At 36.4% G+C, this 16,707-nt stretch overlaps 1 protein-coding gene across 5 annotated transcripts in view; it reads left to right on the top strand.

Moving 5' to 3' along the window:
- LOC133657056 (cGMP-dependent protein kinase 1) overlaps positions 1 to 16,707 on the top strand; it is a 634,377-nt gene that overhangs the window by 595,859 nt on the left and 21,811 nt on the right. For all 5 annotated transcript variants that reach the window (XM_062057944.1, XM_062057943.1, XM_062057948.1 and 2 more), the window contains one exon: positions 9,680 to 9,754. In XM_062057944.1, the coding sequence (XP_061913928.1) occupies positions 9,680 to 9,754 (75 nt within the window). The remainder of the gene's footprint in view (positions 1 to 9,679; positions 9,755 to 16,707) is intronic.

Here is a 16,707-nt window from a genome sequence, read left to right as displayed (position 1 = left end):
ATATTCCTATTCTGTCTTGATGGTCCTTCTTACTCAGCATATATGTCGTCTGAAAGAATTTGGGATTGACCAGTACACACTCCGTTACACTGGCATCACAAAAAAAAAATCCAAAGAAAACACGAAACATACTTACATTAAGCTAAAGCCTCACAAGATGCCGTCGACACCTCCAGTATTTTTTTTTTCGAAACTGCACGTTTTCTACAATTTACCATATAGATACTGTAGTAAGGAGGGAATGATGATTGATTGATCTCTAATTTGGTCTAATTTGGAAGTTAATTGGGGATTAATCCTATTTTGATGCCATTGAGGCTAAGTGGAGTGCGCATTACACCAGTTTTAAAATCTCTGCATTGGCTCCCTGTGTGTTTCAGGATCAATTTGAGGGTTCTTCTTATGGTTTATAAATGTTTTTATGGTATTGGGCCTTCTTATATTTCAGATTTGCTTTTACCCTATGAGCCTTCCCGGGCCCTGAGATCCTCCAGTATGATCTATGGCTGTGGTCTTTAAGTGATCCAGAGTCATTGGCTAAGTCTTTCTGTTTTACCGAGAAAGTCTGAAAACCGCTGGGAGACTGAAGTTTGAATGTGTCTCACATCATTTGTCTCAAATCTTTTGGTAAAGGTCTTAACCAAGCCTCAAGTCATTGTGGAGGATGGATCCATAATAAAAATCCATAACAATATTAATAAAGTATACTGACATATCCAGGTAATTAGGTGCAAGTACAAAAACAGGTAATTAAATAACAAATATTCCAAATAATTTGTTTGGCGTCTTAGATTATTCCCACATGAAACAATTGAACATATTTTGCATAAAATCCGAAGAATATTTAAAATAATTTGGAAAATAGCCGGAAACCAATCCCAAATAGAGTCTCTGCAATAACGTTCTGAATCTTTTGGCCGAGGTTCCATACAAATCTCAAATTATTTAGTCAAAGTCTCAATTTAGTGTCAGATAATGTAAAAAATAATATTAAAGTAGTCCAAGAGTTATTGTGGTGATCTCAAGATAGTCTGAAATAATTTGGACAGAATTTGAAACTGGTCCATGGTATTTTGATCAAAGACTCAAGAAAGTCTGAAATCATTTGGATGAAATTCGAAACTCATCCATGGTCTTTTGGTCAATGTTTTAGTCGAAATGCAAAGATAGTAGGAAAAAATTCAGCCGGAATTATAAACTGGTCGATGGTCTTTTGGTCAAAGCTTTTAGTCAAATTCCCAAGAAAGTCTTGAAATATTTTGGACAAATTTGAAACTGCTTTATGGTCTTTTGGTAAACGTTTTAGTCAAAATCCAAAGCTAGTCTGAAATAATTCCGGCAGAATTAGAAACTTGGTCCATGGTCTTTTGGTCAAAGCTTTTAGTCAAATTCTCAAGTAAGTCTGAAATATTTTGAACAAAGTTTGAAACTGGTCCATGGTCTTTTGGTCAGAGTTAAAGTAATTTGGAAAATAGCCGGAAACCAATCCCAAATTCTTTGGTTAGAGTCTATGCAATACAGGTCCAAATCTTTTGGCCGAGGTTTTCGAAACTGCACGTTTTCTACAACTTACCATATAGATACTGTAGTAAGGAGGGAATGATGATTAATTGATCTCTAATGTGGTCTAATTTGGAAGTTAATTGGGGATTAATCCTATTTTGATGCCATTGAAACTAAGTGGAGTGCGCATTACACCAGTTTTAAAATTTCTGCATTGGCTCCCCGTGTGTTTAAGGATCAATTTCAAGGTTCTTCTTATGGTTTATAAATGTTTTTATGGTATTGGGCCTTTTTATATTTCAGATTTGCTTTTACCCTATGAGCCTTCCCGGGCCCTGAGATCCTCCAGTATGATCTATGACTGTGGTCTTTAAGTGATCCAGAGTCATTGGCTAAGTCTTTCTGTTTTACCGAGAAAGTCTGAAAACCGCTGGGAGACTGAAGTTTGAATGTGTCTCACATCATTTGTCTCAAATCTTTTGGTAAAGGTCTTAACCAAGCCTCAAGTCATTGTGGAGGATGGATCCATAATAAAAATCCATAACAATATTAATAAAGTATACTAACATATCCAGGTAATTAGGTGCAAGTACAAAAACAGGTAATTAAATAACAAATATTCCAAATAATTTGTTTGGCGTCTTAGATTACTCCCAAATGAAACAATCGAACATATTTTGCATAAAGTCCGAAGAATATTTAAAATAATTTGGAAAATAGCCGGAAACCAATCCCAAATAGAGTCTCTGCAATAACGTTCTGAATCTTTTGGCCAAGGTTCCATACAAATCTCAAATTATTTAGTCAAAGTCTCAATTTAGTGTCAGATAATGTAAAAAATAATATTAAAGTAGTCCAAGAGTTATTGTGGTGATCTCAAGATAGTCTGAAATAATTTGGACAGAATTTGAAACTGGTCCACGGTATTTTGACCAAAGACTCAAGAAAGTCTGAAATCATTTGGATGAAATTCGAAACTCATCCATGGTCTTTTGGTCAATGTTTTAGTCGAAATCCAAAGATAGTCGGAAAAAATTCAGGCGGAATTAGAAACTGGTCGATGGTCTTTTGGTCAAAGCTTTTAGTCAAATTCTCAAGAAAGTCTGAAATATTTTGAACAAAGTTTGAAACTGGTCCATGGTCTTTTGGTCAGAGTTAATGTAATTTGGAAAATGGCCGGAAACCAATCCCAAATCCTTTGGTTAGAGTCTCTGCAATACAGTTTCAAATATTTTGGCCAAGGTTTTCGAAACTGAACGTTTTCTACAACTTACCATATAGATACTGTATTAAGGAGGGAATGATGATTAATTGATCTCTAATTTGGTCTAATTTGGAAGTTAATTGGGGATTAATCCTATGTTGATGCCATTGAGGCTAAGGGGAGTGCGCATTACACCAGTTTTAAAATCTCTGCATTGGCTCCCCGTGTGTTTCAGGATCAATTTGAAGGTTCTTCTTATGGTTTATAAATGTTTTTTTATGGTATTGGGCCTTCTTATATTTCAGATTGGCTTTTACCCTATGAGCCTTCCCGGACCCTGAGATCCTCCGGCACACATCTCCTAATTATTCCAAAAGTCAGGACACAAAGTCACGGGATGGCATCTTGCCGGAGGACGTCAGGGCTGCGGAGAACGTTCATGTTTTTAAGAGCAGGCTTAAGAACCACCTTTTGGATTTGGCTTTAACCTGATATTCATTATGTTGAACTTGTATTTTATTCTTTATCTCAACTCATGGTTCTTACTATTTTACAAGTTTTATCATTTTTATTTTCCAACGTTCCTCAAATGAGCCATCTGCCTCAGGAGTTATCGGCCGTGCTTGTAGGGGTGCTTTTGTGTCAGCGTCCTGGTGGCCATGGTCTGATGACCTCCTGGTGCAGATGGCTCCTGTGATAGTGTTTACTCACCTGGCTCCTCTGTACTCAGCCATGCATTCATTGGTCCATATAGTTGCATATGTGTGTATACAGTCGTGGGTTTTTTTGTGACCAACAAGTATGTGCTCCAATCACTCTATCACAAAAAAATAAGAGTTGTAGAAATGATTGGAAACTCAAGACAGCCATGACATTATGTTCTTTACGAGTGTATGTAAACTTTTGACCACGACTGTATGTGTGTGTTCGGGTTTGGTATTTGTGTCCGTTCGTGCCTATGTGATAATGGGGGATCTGGGTCATCGGGGTATTGTTTTTAACTTGTATGTATGAAAAGCTCTTTATAAATCAAGTTTGATTGATTGATTGATTGATTGATTGGCTGTAACCAGCATAGGTGCTGTTGTTTCAGTCGCCACCCATCAGCTATATGAAGTTGAGCTACATCCATCAGAAAGGAACGTTCTGGCAAGGTTACATTTGTTCTTTGTTGTGCCGTAAACGACCTTCATTAGCGCCGCGTGTCGACCACTACATGCTCTGAAACACAATGAGCGCTTACCTTTTTCCAATGAAAAAGCTCACTGTATCGCCCATCACCCGGGTTCTGCCGAGTTTCCGCGGCTTTTTGTGCTGGGCTCATTTGCATGTAAATGTTTCCCAGACGGTGAGAAAAGGAACGCCGCTTTGAGGCGTCATGCGGCGTGTTCAGAATGCAGGCGAGAGAGGAGGTCAGGAATGTTCGGCGGCACGACGGCCAGAGAGCTGAAACGTTCCTCTCATCCGCACTTTTACCTTTTGTTCAAACATTTATGGATATTGTCGGAACTATCCAAGGGAATAGTTTATCTGAGTTCGAAGGCTGGTGGTGGGAGTAGAGGTTCTTCAGAGGTGGGAGGGAGATGTATCAACTAACCAAGGCCCAGCTGTGTCCTCATGAAACATGGATGCTGGGTACAAATGGGTTTTCCTCGGAGGGGATTATGAGACAGTCATCCGGCACAGGCGATACCTTTGGCTCTACCTAGCATTCCAACGCCGAGACTTAACTTGTGTGAGCGTCTAACCCCCTTCACCCTTAAACCCTTCACCCTAAACCGTATCCTCAACCCTAAACCCTTTGCCAGCATATTTTTGCATGAACAAAAGACTGCATGAAAATTAAAAAAAACAATGAATTTATGACTCAGTCAGCGGCCAAACTACACTGCTTGCAACAGATGTATAACATTTGAGGTGTGACAGTTTAACGATGCCTGAGTGGAAGCAATTTACATTGTTTGAAACAAATTAACAGAATTTGTTATTTAATGAGAGGGGATATTATTTCAGAAGCTTCTAGAACACATTAGTCCTGAACTCTCAAGGTACTGTGTTTTTTGTTACAGACTCAACAAGAAGATGGCTGGTTTTTATTAAATAGTTATTTGTGACTTGGGTCTCTGCAAGCTTCAATATGAACACTTTACTCAGTATGATCTATGACTGTGGTCTTTAAGAGCCGTGGTCAAGGGGATTCAGAGTCATTGGCTAAGTCTTTCTGTTTTACTGAGAAAGTCTGAAAACCGCTGGGAGACTCAAGATTAAATTGTCTCAAATGTTTTGGTAAAGGTCTTAACCAAGACTCGAGTCATTGTGGAATGTGGATCCATAATGAAAATCCATAACAATATTAATAAAGTATACTAACATATCCAGGTAATTAGGTCTACCGCTTATTCCCTTCGGGGTTGCGGGGGACGCTGGAGCCTATCTCAGCTACAATCGGGCTGAACATATCCAGGTAATTAGGTGGATGTATAAAAACAGGTCCTTGAATACAAAATATTCCGGTGAAAGTATTTAGCTAGTTCCAAATCATGTGTTCAGCGTCTTAAGCTATTCCCAAATGAAACAGTCCAACGTATTTTGCGTTAAGTCTGAAAAATATTTAAAGTAATTTTTTTTATTTTTTTTACCTAGGTCTCGACAAGCTTCAATGTGAACTCTTTACTCAGTATGATCTATGACTGTGGTCTTTAAGAGCCGTGGTCAAGGGGATCCAGAGTCATTGGCTAAGTCTTTCTGTTTTACCGAGAAAGTCTGAAAACCGCTGGGAGACTCAAGATTAAATTGTCTCAAATCTTTTGGTAAAGGTCTTAACCAAGCCTTGAGTCATTGTGGAATGTGGATCCATAATAAAAATCCATAACAATATTAATAAAGTATACTAAAATCCATCCATCCATCCATTTTCTACCGCTTATTCCCTTCGAGGTTGCGGGGGACGCTGGAGCCTATCTCAGCTACAATCGGGCTGAACATATCCAGGTAATTAGGTGCATGTATGAAAACAGGTCCTTGAATAACAAATATTCCGGTAAAAGTCTTTAGCTAATTCAAAACCATTTGTTCAGCGTTTTAAACTATTCCCAAATGAAACAGTCCAACGTACTTTGCGTTAAGTCTGAAAAATATTTAAAGTAATTTGGGATTTTTTTTTTTACCTGGGTCTCGACAAGCTTCAATGTGAACACTTTACTCAGTATGATCTATGACTGTGGTCTTTAAGAGCCGTGGTCAAGGGGATCCAGAGTCATTGGCTAAGTCTTTCTGTTTTACCGAGAAAGTCTGAAAACCGCTGGGAGACTCAAGATTGAATTGTCTCAAATCTTTTGGTAAAGGTCTTAACCAAGACTCGAGTCATTGTGGAATGTGGTTCCATAATAAAAATCCATAACAATATTAAGAAAGTGTACTAACATATCCAGGTAATTAGGTGCATGTATGAAAACAGGCCCTTGAATAACAAATATTCCGGTGAAAGTCTTTAGCTAGTTCCAAATCATTTGTTCAGCGTCTTAAGCTATTCCTGACTGAAACAGTCCAACGTATTTTGCGTTAAGTCTGAAAAATATTTAAAGTAATTTTTTTTTTTTTTTTTTACCTAGGTCTCGACAAGCTTCAATGTGAACACTTTACTCAGTATGATCTATGACTCTGGTCTTTAAGAGCCGTGGTCAAGGGGATCCAGAGTCATTGGCTAAGTCTTTCTGTTTTACCGAGAAAGTCTGAAAACCGCTGGGAGACTGAAGATTGAATTGTCTCAAATCTTTTGGTAAAGGTCTTAACCAAGACTCGAGTCATTGTGGAATGTGGATCCGTAATAAAAATCCATAACAATATTAAGAAAGTGTACTAACATATCCAGGTAATTAGGTGCATGTATAAAAACAGGTCCTTGAAAAACAAATATTCCGGTGAAAGTCTTTAGCTAGTTCCAAATCATTTGTTCAGCGTCTTAAGCTATTCCCAAATGAAACAGTCCAACGTATTTTGCGTTAAGTTTGAAAAATATTTATAGTAATTTGGGATTTTTTTTTTTACCTAGGTCTCGACAAGCTTCAATATGAACACTTTACTCAGTATGATCTATGACTGTGGTCTTTAAGAGCCGTGGTCAAGGGGATTCAGAGTCATTGGCTAAGTCTTTCTGTTTTACTGAGAAAGTCTGAAAACCGCTGGGAGACTCAAGATTAAATTGTCTCAAATCTTTTGGTAAAGGTCTTAACCAAGACTCGAGTCATTGTGGAATGTGGATCCATAATACAAATCCATAACAATATTAATAAAGTATACTAACATATCCAGGTAATTAGGTGCATGTATAAAAACAGGTCCTTGAATAACAAATATTCCGGTAAAAGTATTTAGCTAGTTTCAAACATTTGTTCAGCGTCTTAAACTATTCCCAAATGAAACAGTCCAAAGTATTTTGCGTAAAGTCTGAAAAATAGTTTGGGGATTTTTTTTTGGACCTAGGTCTCTACAAGCTTTAATGTGAACTCTTTACTCAGTATGATTTATGACTCTGGTCTTTAAGTGCCGTGGTCAAGCGGATCCAGAGTCATTGGCTAAGTCTTTCTGTTTTTAAAAACCGCTGGGAGACTGAAGATTGAATGTTTCTCACATCATTTGTCTCAAATCTTTTGGTAAAGGTCTTAACCAAGCCTCAAGTCATTGTGGAGTATGGATCCATAATAAAAATCCATAACAATATCATGGTCTTTTGGTCAAAGTTTTCAGTCAAAATCCAAAAAATCGTCTGAAACAATTGGGGCAGAATTCAAAAGTGGCCATGGTCTTTTGGTCAAAGTTTTCAGTCAAAATCTCAAGATAGTTTGAAATATGTTGGACACCGTTAGAAACAGGTCCATGGTCTTTTGGTCAAAATTGTTGACAAAATACCAAAGACAGTCTGAAATAAGTCAAGCCGAATTTGTCTTTAGTCAAAACCCAAAGATAGTCGTAAATAATTCAGGCAGAATTAGAAACTGGTTCATGGTCTTTTGGTCAAAGTTTTGAACAGAATCCAAAGATAGTCGTAAATAATTCAGGCAGAATTAGAAACTGGTTCATGGTATGTTGGTCAAAGTTTTGGACAAAATCCCAAAGATAGCTTGAAATAATTCAAGCCAAATTTGTCTTTAGTCAAAATCCAAAGATAGTCGTAAATAATTCAGGCAGAATTAGAAACTGGTTCATGGTCTTTTGGTCAAAGGTTTTAGTCAAAATCCAAAAATAGTCTGAAATAATTAGGCAGAATTTGAAACTGGTTCATGGTCTATTGGTCAAAGTTTTCAGTCAAAATCTCAAGATAGTTTGAAATATATTGAACACCGTTTGAAACTGGTCCATGGTCTTTTAGTCAAATTTTTTGACAAAATCCCAAAGATAGTCTGAAACAATTGGGGCAGAATTCAAATGTGGCCATGGTCTTTTGGTCAAAGGTTTTAGTCAAAATCTCAAGATAGTTTGAAATATATTGAACACCGTTTGAAACTGGTCCATGGTCTTTTGGTCAAAGTTTTTGACGAAATCCCAAAGACGTTCTGAATAAGTCAAGCCAAATTTGTCTTTAGTCAAAATCCAAAGCTAGTCGTAAATAATTCAGGCAGAATTAGAAACTAGTTCATGGTCTTTTGGTCAAAGTTTTGGACAAATTCCAAAGATAGTCGTAAATAATTCAGGCAGAATTAGAAACTGGTTCATGGTATGTTGGTCAAAGTTTTGGACAAAACCCCAAAGATAGTCTGAAATAATTCAAGCCGAATTTGTCTTTAGTCAAAATCCAAAAATAGTCGGAAATAATTCAGGCAGAATTAGAAACTGGTTCATCGTCTTTTAGTCAAAGTTTTGGACAAAATCCAAAGATAGTCGTAAATAATTCAGGCAGAATTTGAAACTGGTTCATGGTATGTTGGTCAAAGTTTTCAGTCGAAATCTCAAGATAGTTTGAAACATATTGAACACAGTTTGAAACTGGTCCATGGTGTTTTGGTCAAAGTTTTTGACAAAATCCCAAAGATAGTCTGAAATAATTCAAGCCAAATTTGTCCTTAGTCAAAATCCAAAAATAGTCAGAAATAATTCAGGCAGAATTAGAAACTGGTTCATGGTCTTTTGGTCAAAGTTTTCAGTCAAAATCCAAAAATAGTCTAACATAATTAGGCATAATTTGAAACTAGTTCATAGTCTTTTGGTCAAAAGTTTTCAGTCAAAAGCAAGTCTGAACTCATCTGTTCAATCTCAAATTCTAAGTGAAACAATCCACATCCCATGCAAGGAAGTTCAGCCTTGTACATTAAACGTAATGTAACATAGTGGAAATGATCTGTACCACCCCTAAAATCCAATCACTCGTTCCTTATCCCTTTTTTGACATTTTCCTGAAAATCCGCCCATAACTTTGAGTTAACCAACCAACAGACAGACCCACCCACCCCGGGCATCCAAATCCAAGCCATTGGGGATCCAAACTTCCAAGTTATTCAGTCCAAATGCCAAATAACCTTTCTTGGGAAAGGCAGAGATGAATTCCTCTCAAGTCAAGTCCACCTCAGTTAAGTAACGACTGATACATTTGGCACTCTTGCTATAAACAGCAAAGACGGTTATATTCCCAACCCAACCCGAGGCGCATATTTTAAGCAAAATCCAGTCAGGTTGCAATTTGTTCTAATGTTGTTTACAGTACAACCATTCAGACGCCATTATTATTTATTCACTCCACTCTACTCTGCCCTCAGTTTTATGCCTCTTCAGAGTCGCTCTGTGTTCACCGGGCTATTTTTTTTTTTTTTTTTTTTTGAAAGGCTCCACTCATGAATATTTGATTAAAACTGGCAGTGCTTGTTATGACAGCCTGGACTGAATTTTTTTTTTTTTTTTTGCATCGACCCCTTATAATAATCACCATGCAGACACACACTTGTTGTATGTACTCTAAACACAACTTTTCTTTGATTGCAGCTCATTTAAGCATCTAATCGGAGGCCTGGAGGATGTGTCCAGCAAAGGCCACGAGGACGTTGACGCCAAAGCCAAGTAAGACTTTATTTATACGTCTGGGTCAGTTTGCAAACATATTGTAGCGTGCTTTGTGTACTTTCTTGCTTCAATGTGGATAAAAAAGAACTGACATTGAAGGCGAGATGGTGAAATTCTGCAAAAACGGAGCAGATGTCGCATTAAAGTTGGCCAAAAGTGCATGTTAGATGAAGTCAAGAAGTGCACCTTGAGGGCTGCGGTGTAACAACAGATGGTAGTAAAGGCTGTGAAGCAATGACCTCCCACTCTTCGTTACCGTCGCCATGGAAACAAGAGAATATCAATACCAAAAGGCATCAGCAATGAGTTGTAGGAACAAAGGGACTGTATATACGCCCGCGGGCCACTTTATTAGGTACCCAAACTCATGTAATCGCCGTCCATGCGAGAAATGGTGAATTGTTATGTTGTCAAAATTCGGTTTTATTGAGGGCCACGTTGCAGTTTTGGCTGAACTCAGAGGGCCGCTTGTGACATTAATAAAAGAAACATAAATGTAAAGGAAGATAGTAATAATTCAAGCCAAATTCGTCTTTAGTCAAAATCCAAAGATAGTCGGAAATAATTCAGGCAGAATTAGAAACTGGTTCATGGTCTTTTGGTCAAAGTTTTCAGTCAAAATATAAAAATAGTCTGAAATAATTAACCATAATTTGAAACTGGTTGATGGTCTTTTGGTCAAAGTTTTAGACAAAATCCCAAAGATAGTCTGAAATAATTCAAGCCGAATTAGTCTTTAGTCAAAATCCAAAGATAGTCGGAAATAATTCAGGCAGAATTAGAAACTGGTTCATGGCCTTTTGGTCAAAGTTTTGGACAAAATCCGAAAATAGTCGGAAATAATTCAGGCAGAATTAGAAACTGGTTCATGGCCTTTTGGTCAAAGTTTTGGACAAAATCCCAAAGATAGTCTGAAATAATTCAAGCCGAGTTTGTCTTTAGTCAAAATCCAAATATAGTCGGAAATCATTCGGGCAGAATTAGAAACTGGTTCATGGTCTTTTGGTCAAAGTTTTCAGTCAAAATCCCAAAATAGTCTAAAATAATTCAGCATAATTAGAAACTGGTTCATGGTCTTTTGGTCAAAGTTTTCAGTCATAATATGAAAATAGTTTGAAATATAATGAACACAGTTTGAAACTGGTCCATGGTGTTTTGGTAAAAGTTTTGGACAAAATCCCAAAAATAGTCTGAAATAATGCAAGCCTAATTTGTCTTCAGTCAAACTCCAAAGATAGTAGGAAATAATTCAGGCAGAATTAGAAACTGGTTCATGGTCTTTTGGTCAAAGTTTTGGACAAAATCCAAAAACAGTCGGAAATAATTCAGGCAGAATTACAAATTGGTTCATGGCCTTTTGGTCAAAGTTTTGGACAAAATCCGAAAATTATCGGAAATAATTCAGGCAGAATTAGAAACTGGTTCATGGCCTTTTGGTCAAAGTTTTGGACAAAATCCGAAAATAGTCGGAAATAATTCAGGCACAAGTAGAAACTGGTTCATGATCTTTTGGTCAAATTTTTGGACAAAATCCAAAAATACTCGGAAATAATTCAGGCAGAATTAGAAACTGGTTCATGGCCTTTTGGTCAAAGTTTTGGACAAAATCCGAAAATTATCGGAAATAATTCAGGCAGAATTAGAAACTGGTTCATGGCCTTTTGGTCAAAGTTTTGGACAAAATCCGAAAATAGTCGGAAATAATTCAGGCAGAATTAGAAACTGGTTCATGATCTTTTGGTCAAAGTTTTCAGTCAAAATCCCAACATAGTCTGAAATAATCAGGCATGATTAGAAACTGGTTCATGGTCTTTTGGTCAAAGTTTTCAGTCATAATCTCAAGATAGTTTGAAATATAATGAACACAGTTTGAAACTGGTCCGTGGTGTTTTGGTAAAAGTTTTGGACAAAATCCCAAAGATAGTCTGAAATAATTCAAGCCGAATTAGTCTTTAGTCAAAATCCAAAAATAGTCGGAAATAATTCAGGCAGAATTAGAAACTGGTTCATGGTCTTTTGGTCAAAGTTTTGTACAAAATCCGAAAATAGTCGGAAATACTTCAGGCAGAATTAGAAACTGGTTCATGGTCTTTTGGTCAAAGTTTTGGACAAAATCCAAAGATAGTAGGAAATAATTCAAGCCGAATTTGTCTTTAGTCAAAATCCAAAGATAGTCGGAAATAATTCAGGCAGGATTAAAAACTGGTTCATGGTGTTGGTTAAAGTTTTGGACAAAATCCGAAAACAGTCTGAAATAATTCAGGCCGAATTTGTCTTTAGTCAAAATCCAAAGATAGCCTGAAATAATTCAAACCGAATTTGTCTTTAGTCAAAATCCAAAGATAGTTGGAAATAATTCGGGCAGAATTAGAAACTGGTTCATGGTCTTTTGGTCAAAGTTTTCAGTCAAAATCTGAAGATAGTTTTAAATATATTGAACACCGTTTGAAACTGGTCAACTGTGTTTTGGTCAAAGTTTTGGACAAAATCCCAAAGATAGTCTGAAATAATTCAAGCCAAATTTGTCTTCAGTCAAACTCCAAAGATATTTGGAAATAATTCAGGCAGAATTAAAAAGTGGTTCATGGTCTTTTGGTCAAAGTTTTGGACAAAATCAAAAAATAGTCAGAAATAATTCAGGCAGAATTAGAAACTGGTTCATGGCCTTTTGGTCAAAGTTTTGGACAAAATCCGAAAATTATCGGAAATAATTCAGGCAGAATTATAAACTGGTTCATGGCCTTTTGGTCAAAGTTTTGGACAAAATCCGAAAATTATCGGAAATAATTCAGGCAGAATTAGAAACTGGTTCATGGCCTTTTGGTCAAAGTTTTGGACAAAATCCGAAAATAGTCGGAAATAATTCAGGCAGAATTAGAATCTGGTTCATGGTCTTTTGGTCAAAGTTTTGGACAAAATCCAAAAATACTCGGAAATAATTCAGGCAGAATTAGAAACTGGTTCATGGCCTTTTGGTCAAAGTTTTGGACAAAATCCGAAAATTATCGGAAATAATTCAGGCAGAATTAGAAACTGGTTCATGGTCTTTTGGTCAAAGTTTTCAGTCAAAATCCCAAAATAGTCTACAATAATTAGGCATAATTAGAAACTGGTTCATGGTCTTTTGGTCAAAGTTTTCAGTCATAATCTCAAGATAGTTTGAAATATATTGAACACAGTTTGAAACTGGTACATGGTGTTTTGGTCAAAGATCTGGACAAAATCCCAAAGATAGTCTGAAATAATTCAAGCCGAATTAGTCTTTAGTCAAAATCCAAAGATAGTCGGAAATAATTCAGGCAGAATTAGAAACTGGTTCATGGTCTTTTGGTCAAAGTTTTGGACAAAATCAGAAGATAGTAGGAAATAATTCAAGCCGAATTAGTCTTTAGTCAAAATCCAAAGAAAGTCGGAAATAATTCAGGCAGAATTAGAAACTGGTTCATGGCCTTTTGGTCAAAGTTTTGGACAAAATCCAAAAATAGTCGGAAATAATTCAGGCAGAATTAGAAACTGGTTCATGGCCTTTTGGTCAAAGTTTTGGACATAATCCGAAAATAGTTGGAAATAATTCAGGCATAATTAGAAACTGGTTCATGGTCCTTGGGTCAAAGTTTTGGACACAATCCCAAAGATAGTCTGAAATAATTCAAGCCGACTTTGTCTTTAGTCAAAATCCAAATATAGTCGGAAATAATTCGGGCAGAATTAGAAACTGGTTTATGGTCTTTTGGTCAAAGTTTTCAGTCAAAATCCCAAAATAGTCTAAAATAATTAAGCATAATTAGAAACTGGTTCATGGTCTTTTGGTCAAAGTTTTCAGTCATAATCCCAAAATAGTCTAAAATAATTAAGCATAATTAGAAACGGGTTCATGGTCTTTTGGTCAAAGTTTTCAGTCATAATCTCAAGATAGTTTGAAATATAATGAACACAGTTTGAAACTGGTCCTTGGTGTTTTGGTAAAAGTTTTGGACAAAATCCCAAAGATAGTCTGAAATAATTCAAGCCGAATTAGTTTTTAGTCAAAATCCAAAGATAGTCGGAAATAATTCAGGCAGAATTAGAAACTGGTTCATGGCCTTTTGGTCAAAGTTTTGGACAAAATCCGAAAATAGTCCGAAATAATTCAGGCAGAATTAGAAACTGGTTCATGGTCTTTGGGTCAAAGTTTTGGACACAATCCCAAAGATAGTCTGCAATAATTCAAGCAGAATTTGTCTTCAGTCAAAATCCAAAGATAGTAGGAAATAATTCAGGCAGAATTAGAAACTGGTTCATGGCCTTTTGGTCAAAGTTTTGGAAAAAATCCGAAAATAGTCGGAAATAATTCAGGCAGAATTAGAAACTGGTTCGTGGCCTTTTGGTCAAAGTTTTGGAAAAAATCTGAAAATAGTCGGAAATAATTCAGGCAGAATTAGAAACTGGTTCATGGTCTTTTGGTCAAAGTTTTTGACAAAATCCCCAAAATAGTCTGAAATAATTCAAGCCGAATTAGTATTTAGTCAAAATCCAAAGATAGTCGGAAATAATTCAGGCAGAATTAAAAACTGGTTCATGGTCTTTTGGTCAAAGTTTTGGACAAAATCCGAAAATAGTCGGAAATAATTCAGGCAGACTTAGAAACTGGTTCATGGTCTTTTGGTCAAAGTTTTGGACAAAATCCCAAAGGTGGTCTGAATTAATTCAAGCCGAATTTGTCTTTAGTCAAAATCCAAAGATAGTCGGAAATAATTCAGGCAGAATTAGAAACCTGGTCCATGGTCTTTTTTGGTGAAAGCTGTTAGTGAAATTCTCCAGAAAGTCTGAACTATTTTGGACAAAGTTTGAAACTGGTCCATGGTCTTTTGGCCAAAGTTTTAGTCCAAATAAAATAACATCCTTTCAGGCAGGCACAAGACATTGATACAACGTTGATTATACGTACATGTCCTTTAAAACTGACTTTGACACGACATTCCAAAAATAGTTTTTCAAAATTGAGACAATGTTGATGTCTAACGTTGGATCCACGTTGTTGGTTGGGAAATGACCGAATTTCAATGTCAAAACAACGTCACAACCCAACATTGATTAAACGTCGCCAAAAAGCATGTTGCGAAATCAAGTAAAAAATGAAGTCAAAGATCCTCTATAGGACGGGAGTTTTCTGCTCTTTTTGAGGATTAACCGCGAAAAAAAGTAAAAAATAAAGTCAAAGATCCTCCATAGCACGGGAGTGTTCTGCTCTTTTTGAGGACTCACTGCGAAAAAAAGTAAAAAATAAAGTCAAAGATCCTCTATAGGACGGGAGTGCTCTGCTCTTTTTGAGGACTCACTGGGAAATAAAAGTAAAACATACTGTAAAGTCAAAGATCCTCTATAGGCCAGGAGTCTTCTGCTCTTTTTGAGGACTCACTGCAAAATAAAAGTAACAAATAAAATAAAGTCAAAGATCCTCTATAGGATGGGAGTCTTCTGCTCTTTTTGAGGACTCACTTCAAAATGAAATTTAAAAAAAATTAAGTCAAAGATCCTCTATAGGACAGGAGTGGTCTGCTCTTTTTGAGGACTCACTGCAAAATAAAAATAAAAATTAAAAATCAAAGATCCTATATAGGATGGGAGTCTTCTGCTCATTTTGAGGACTCACTGCAAAATTAAAATAAAATAAAAAAATCAAAGATCCTCTAAAGGATGGGAGTCTTCTGCTCTTTTTGAGGACTCACTGCAAAATAAAAGTAAAACCAAAAATAAAGTGAAAGATCCTCTATAGGACGGGAATGTTCTGCTCTTTTTGAGGACTCACTGTGAAAAAAGGTAAAAAATAAAGTCAAAGATCCTCTATAGGACGGGAGTGTTCTGTTCTTTTTGAGGACTCACTGTGAAAAAAAGTAAAAATTTAAGTCAAAGATCCTCTATAGGACGGGAGTGTTCCGCTCTTTCTGAGAACTAACAGCGAAATCAAGTAAAAAATGAAGTCAAAGATCCTCTATAGGACGGGAGTTTTCTGCTCTTTTTGAGGATTAACCGCGAAAAAAAGTAAAAAATAAAGTCAAAGATCCTCTATAGCACGGGAGTGTTCTGCTCTTTTTGAGGACTCACTGCGAAAAAAGGTAAAAAATAAAGTCAAATATCCTCTATAGGACAGGAGTGCTCTGCTCTTTTTGAGGACTCACTGCGAAATAAAAGTAAAACATACTGTAAAGTCAAAGATCCTATATAGGACGGGAGTCTTCTGCTCTTTTTGAGGACTCACTGCAAAATAAAAGTAACAAATAAAATAAAGTCAAAGATCCTCTATAGGATGGGAGTCTTCTGCTCTTTTTGAGGACTCACTGCAAAATAAAATTAAAAAAAAATAAAGTCAAAGATCCTCTATAGGCCAGGAGCGGTCTGCTCTTTTTGAGGACTCACTGCAAAATAAAAAATAAAAATAAAAAAATCAAAGATCCTCTATAGGGTGGGAGTCTTCTGCTCTTTTTGAGGACTTACTGCAAAATAAAAGTAAAAAATTAAATAAAGTCAAAGATCCTCTATAGGATGGGAGTCGTCTGCTCTTTTTGAGGACTCACTGCAAAATAAAATTTAAAAAAAATAAAGTCAAAGATCCTCTATAGGCCAGGAGTGGTCTGCTCTTTTTGAGGACTCACTTCAAAATAATAAAAAAAAAATAAAAAAAATAAAAGATCCTCTATAGGATGGGAGTCTTCTGCTCTTTTTGAGGACTCACTGCAAAATAAAATAAAAATAAAAATAAAGTCAAAGATCCTCTATAGGACAGGAGTGGTCTGCTCTTTTTGAGGACTCACTGCAAAATAAAATAAAAAATAAAAACAATTAAAGATCCTCTATAGGATGGGAGTCTTCTTCTCTTTTTGAGGACTCACTGCAAAATAAAAAAAAAATAAAAATAATCAAAGATCCTCTGTAGGACGGGAGTCTTCTGCTCTTTTTGAGGACTCACTGCA

This window comes from Entelurus aequoreus, linkage group LG09, assembly GCF_033978785.1.
Source record: "Entelurus aequoreus isolate RoL-2023_Sb linkage group LG09, RoL_Eaeq_v1.1, whole genome shotgun sequence".
NCBI lineage: Eukaryota > Metazoa > Chordata > Actinopteri > Syngnathiformes > Syngnathidae > Entelurus > Entelurus aequoreus.
Note: the sequence above shows the minus strand (reverse complement) of the source record. Positions and strands in the feature narration are given on the sequence as shown.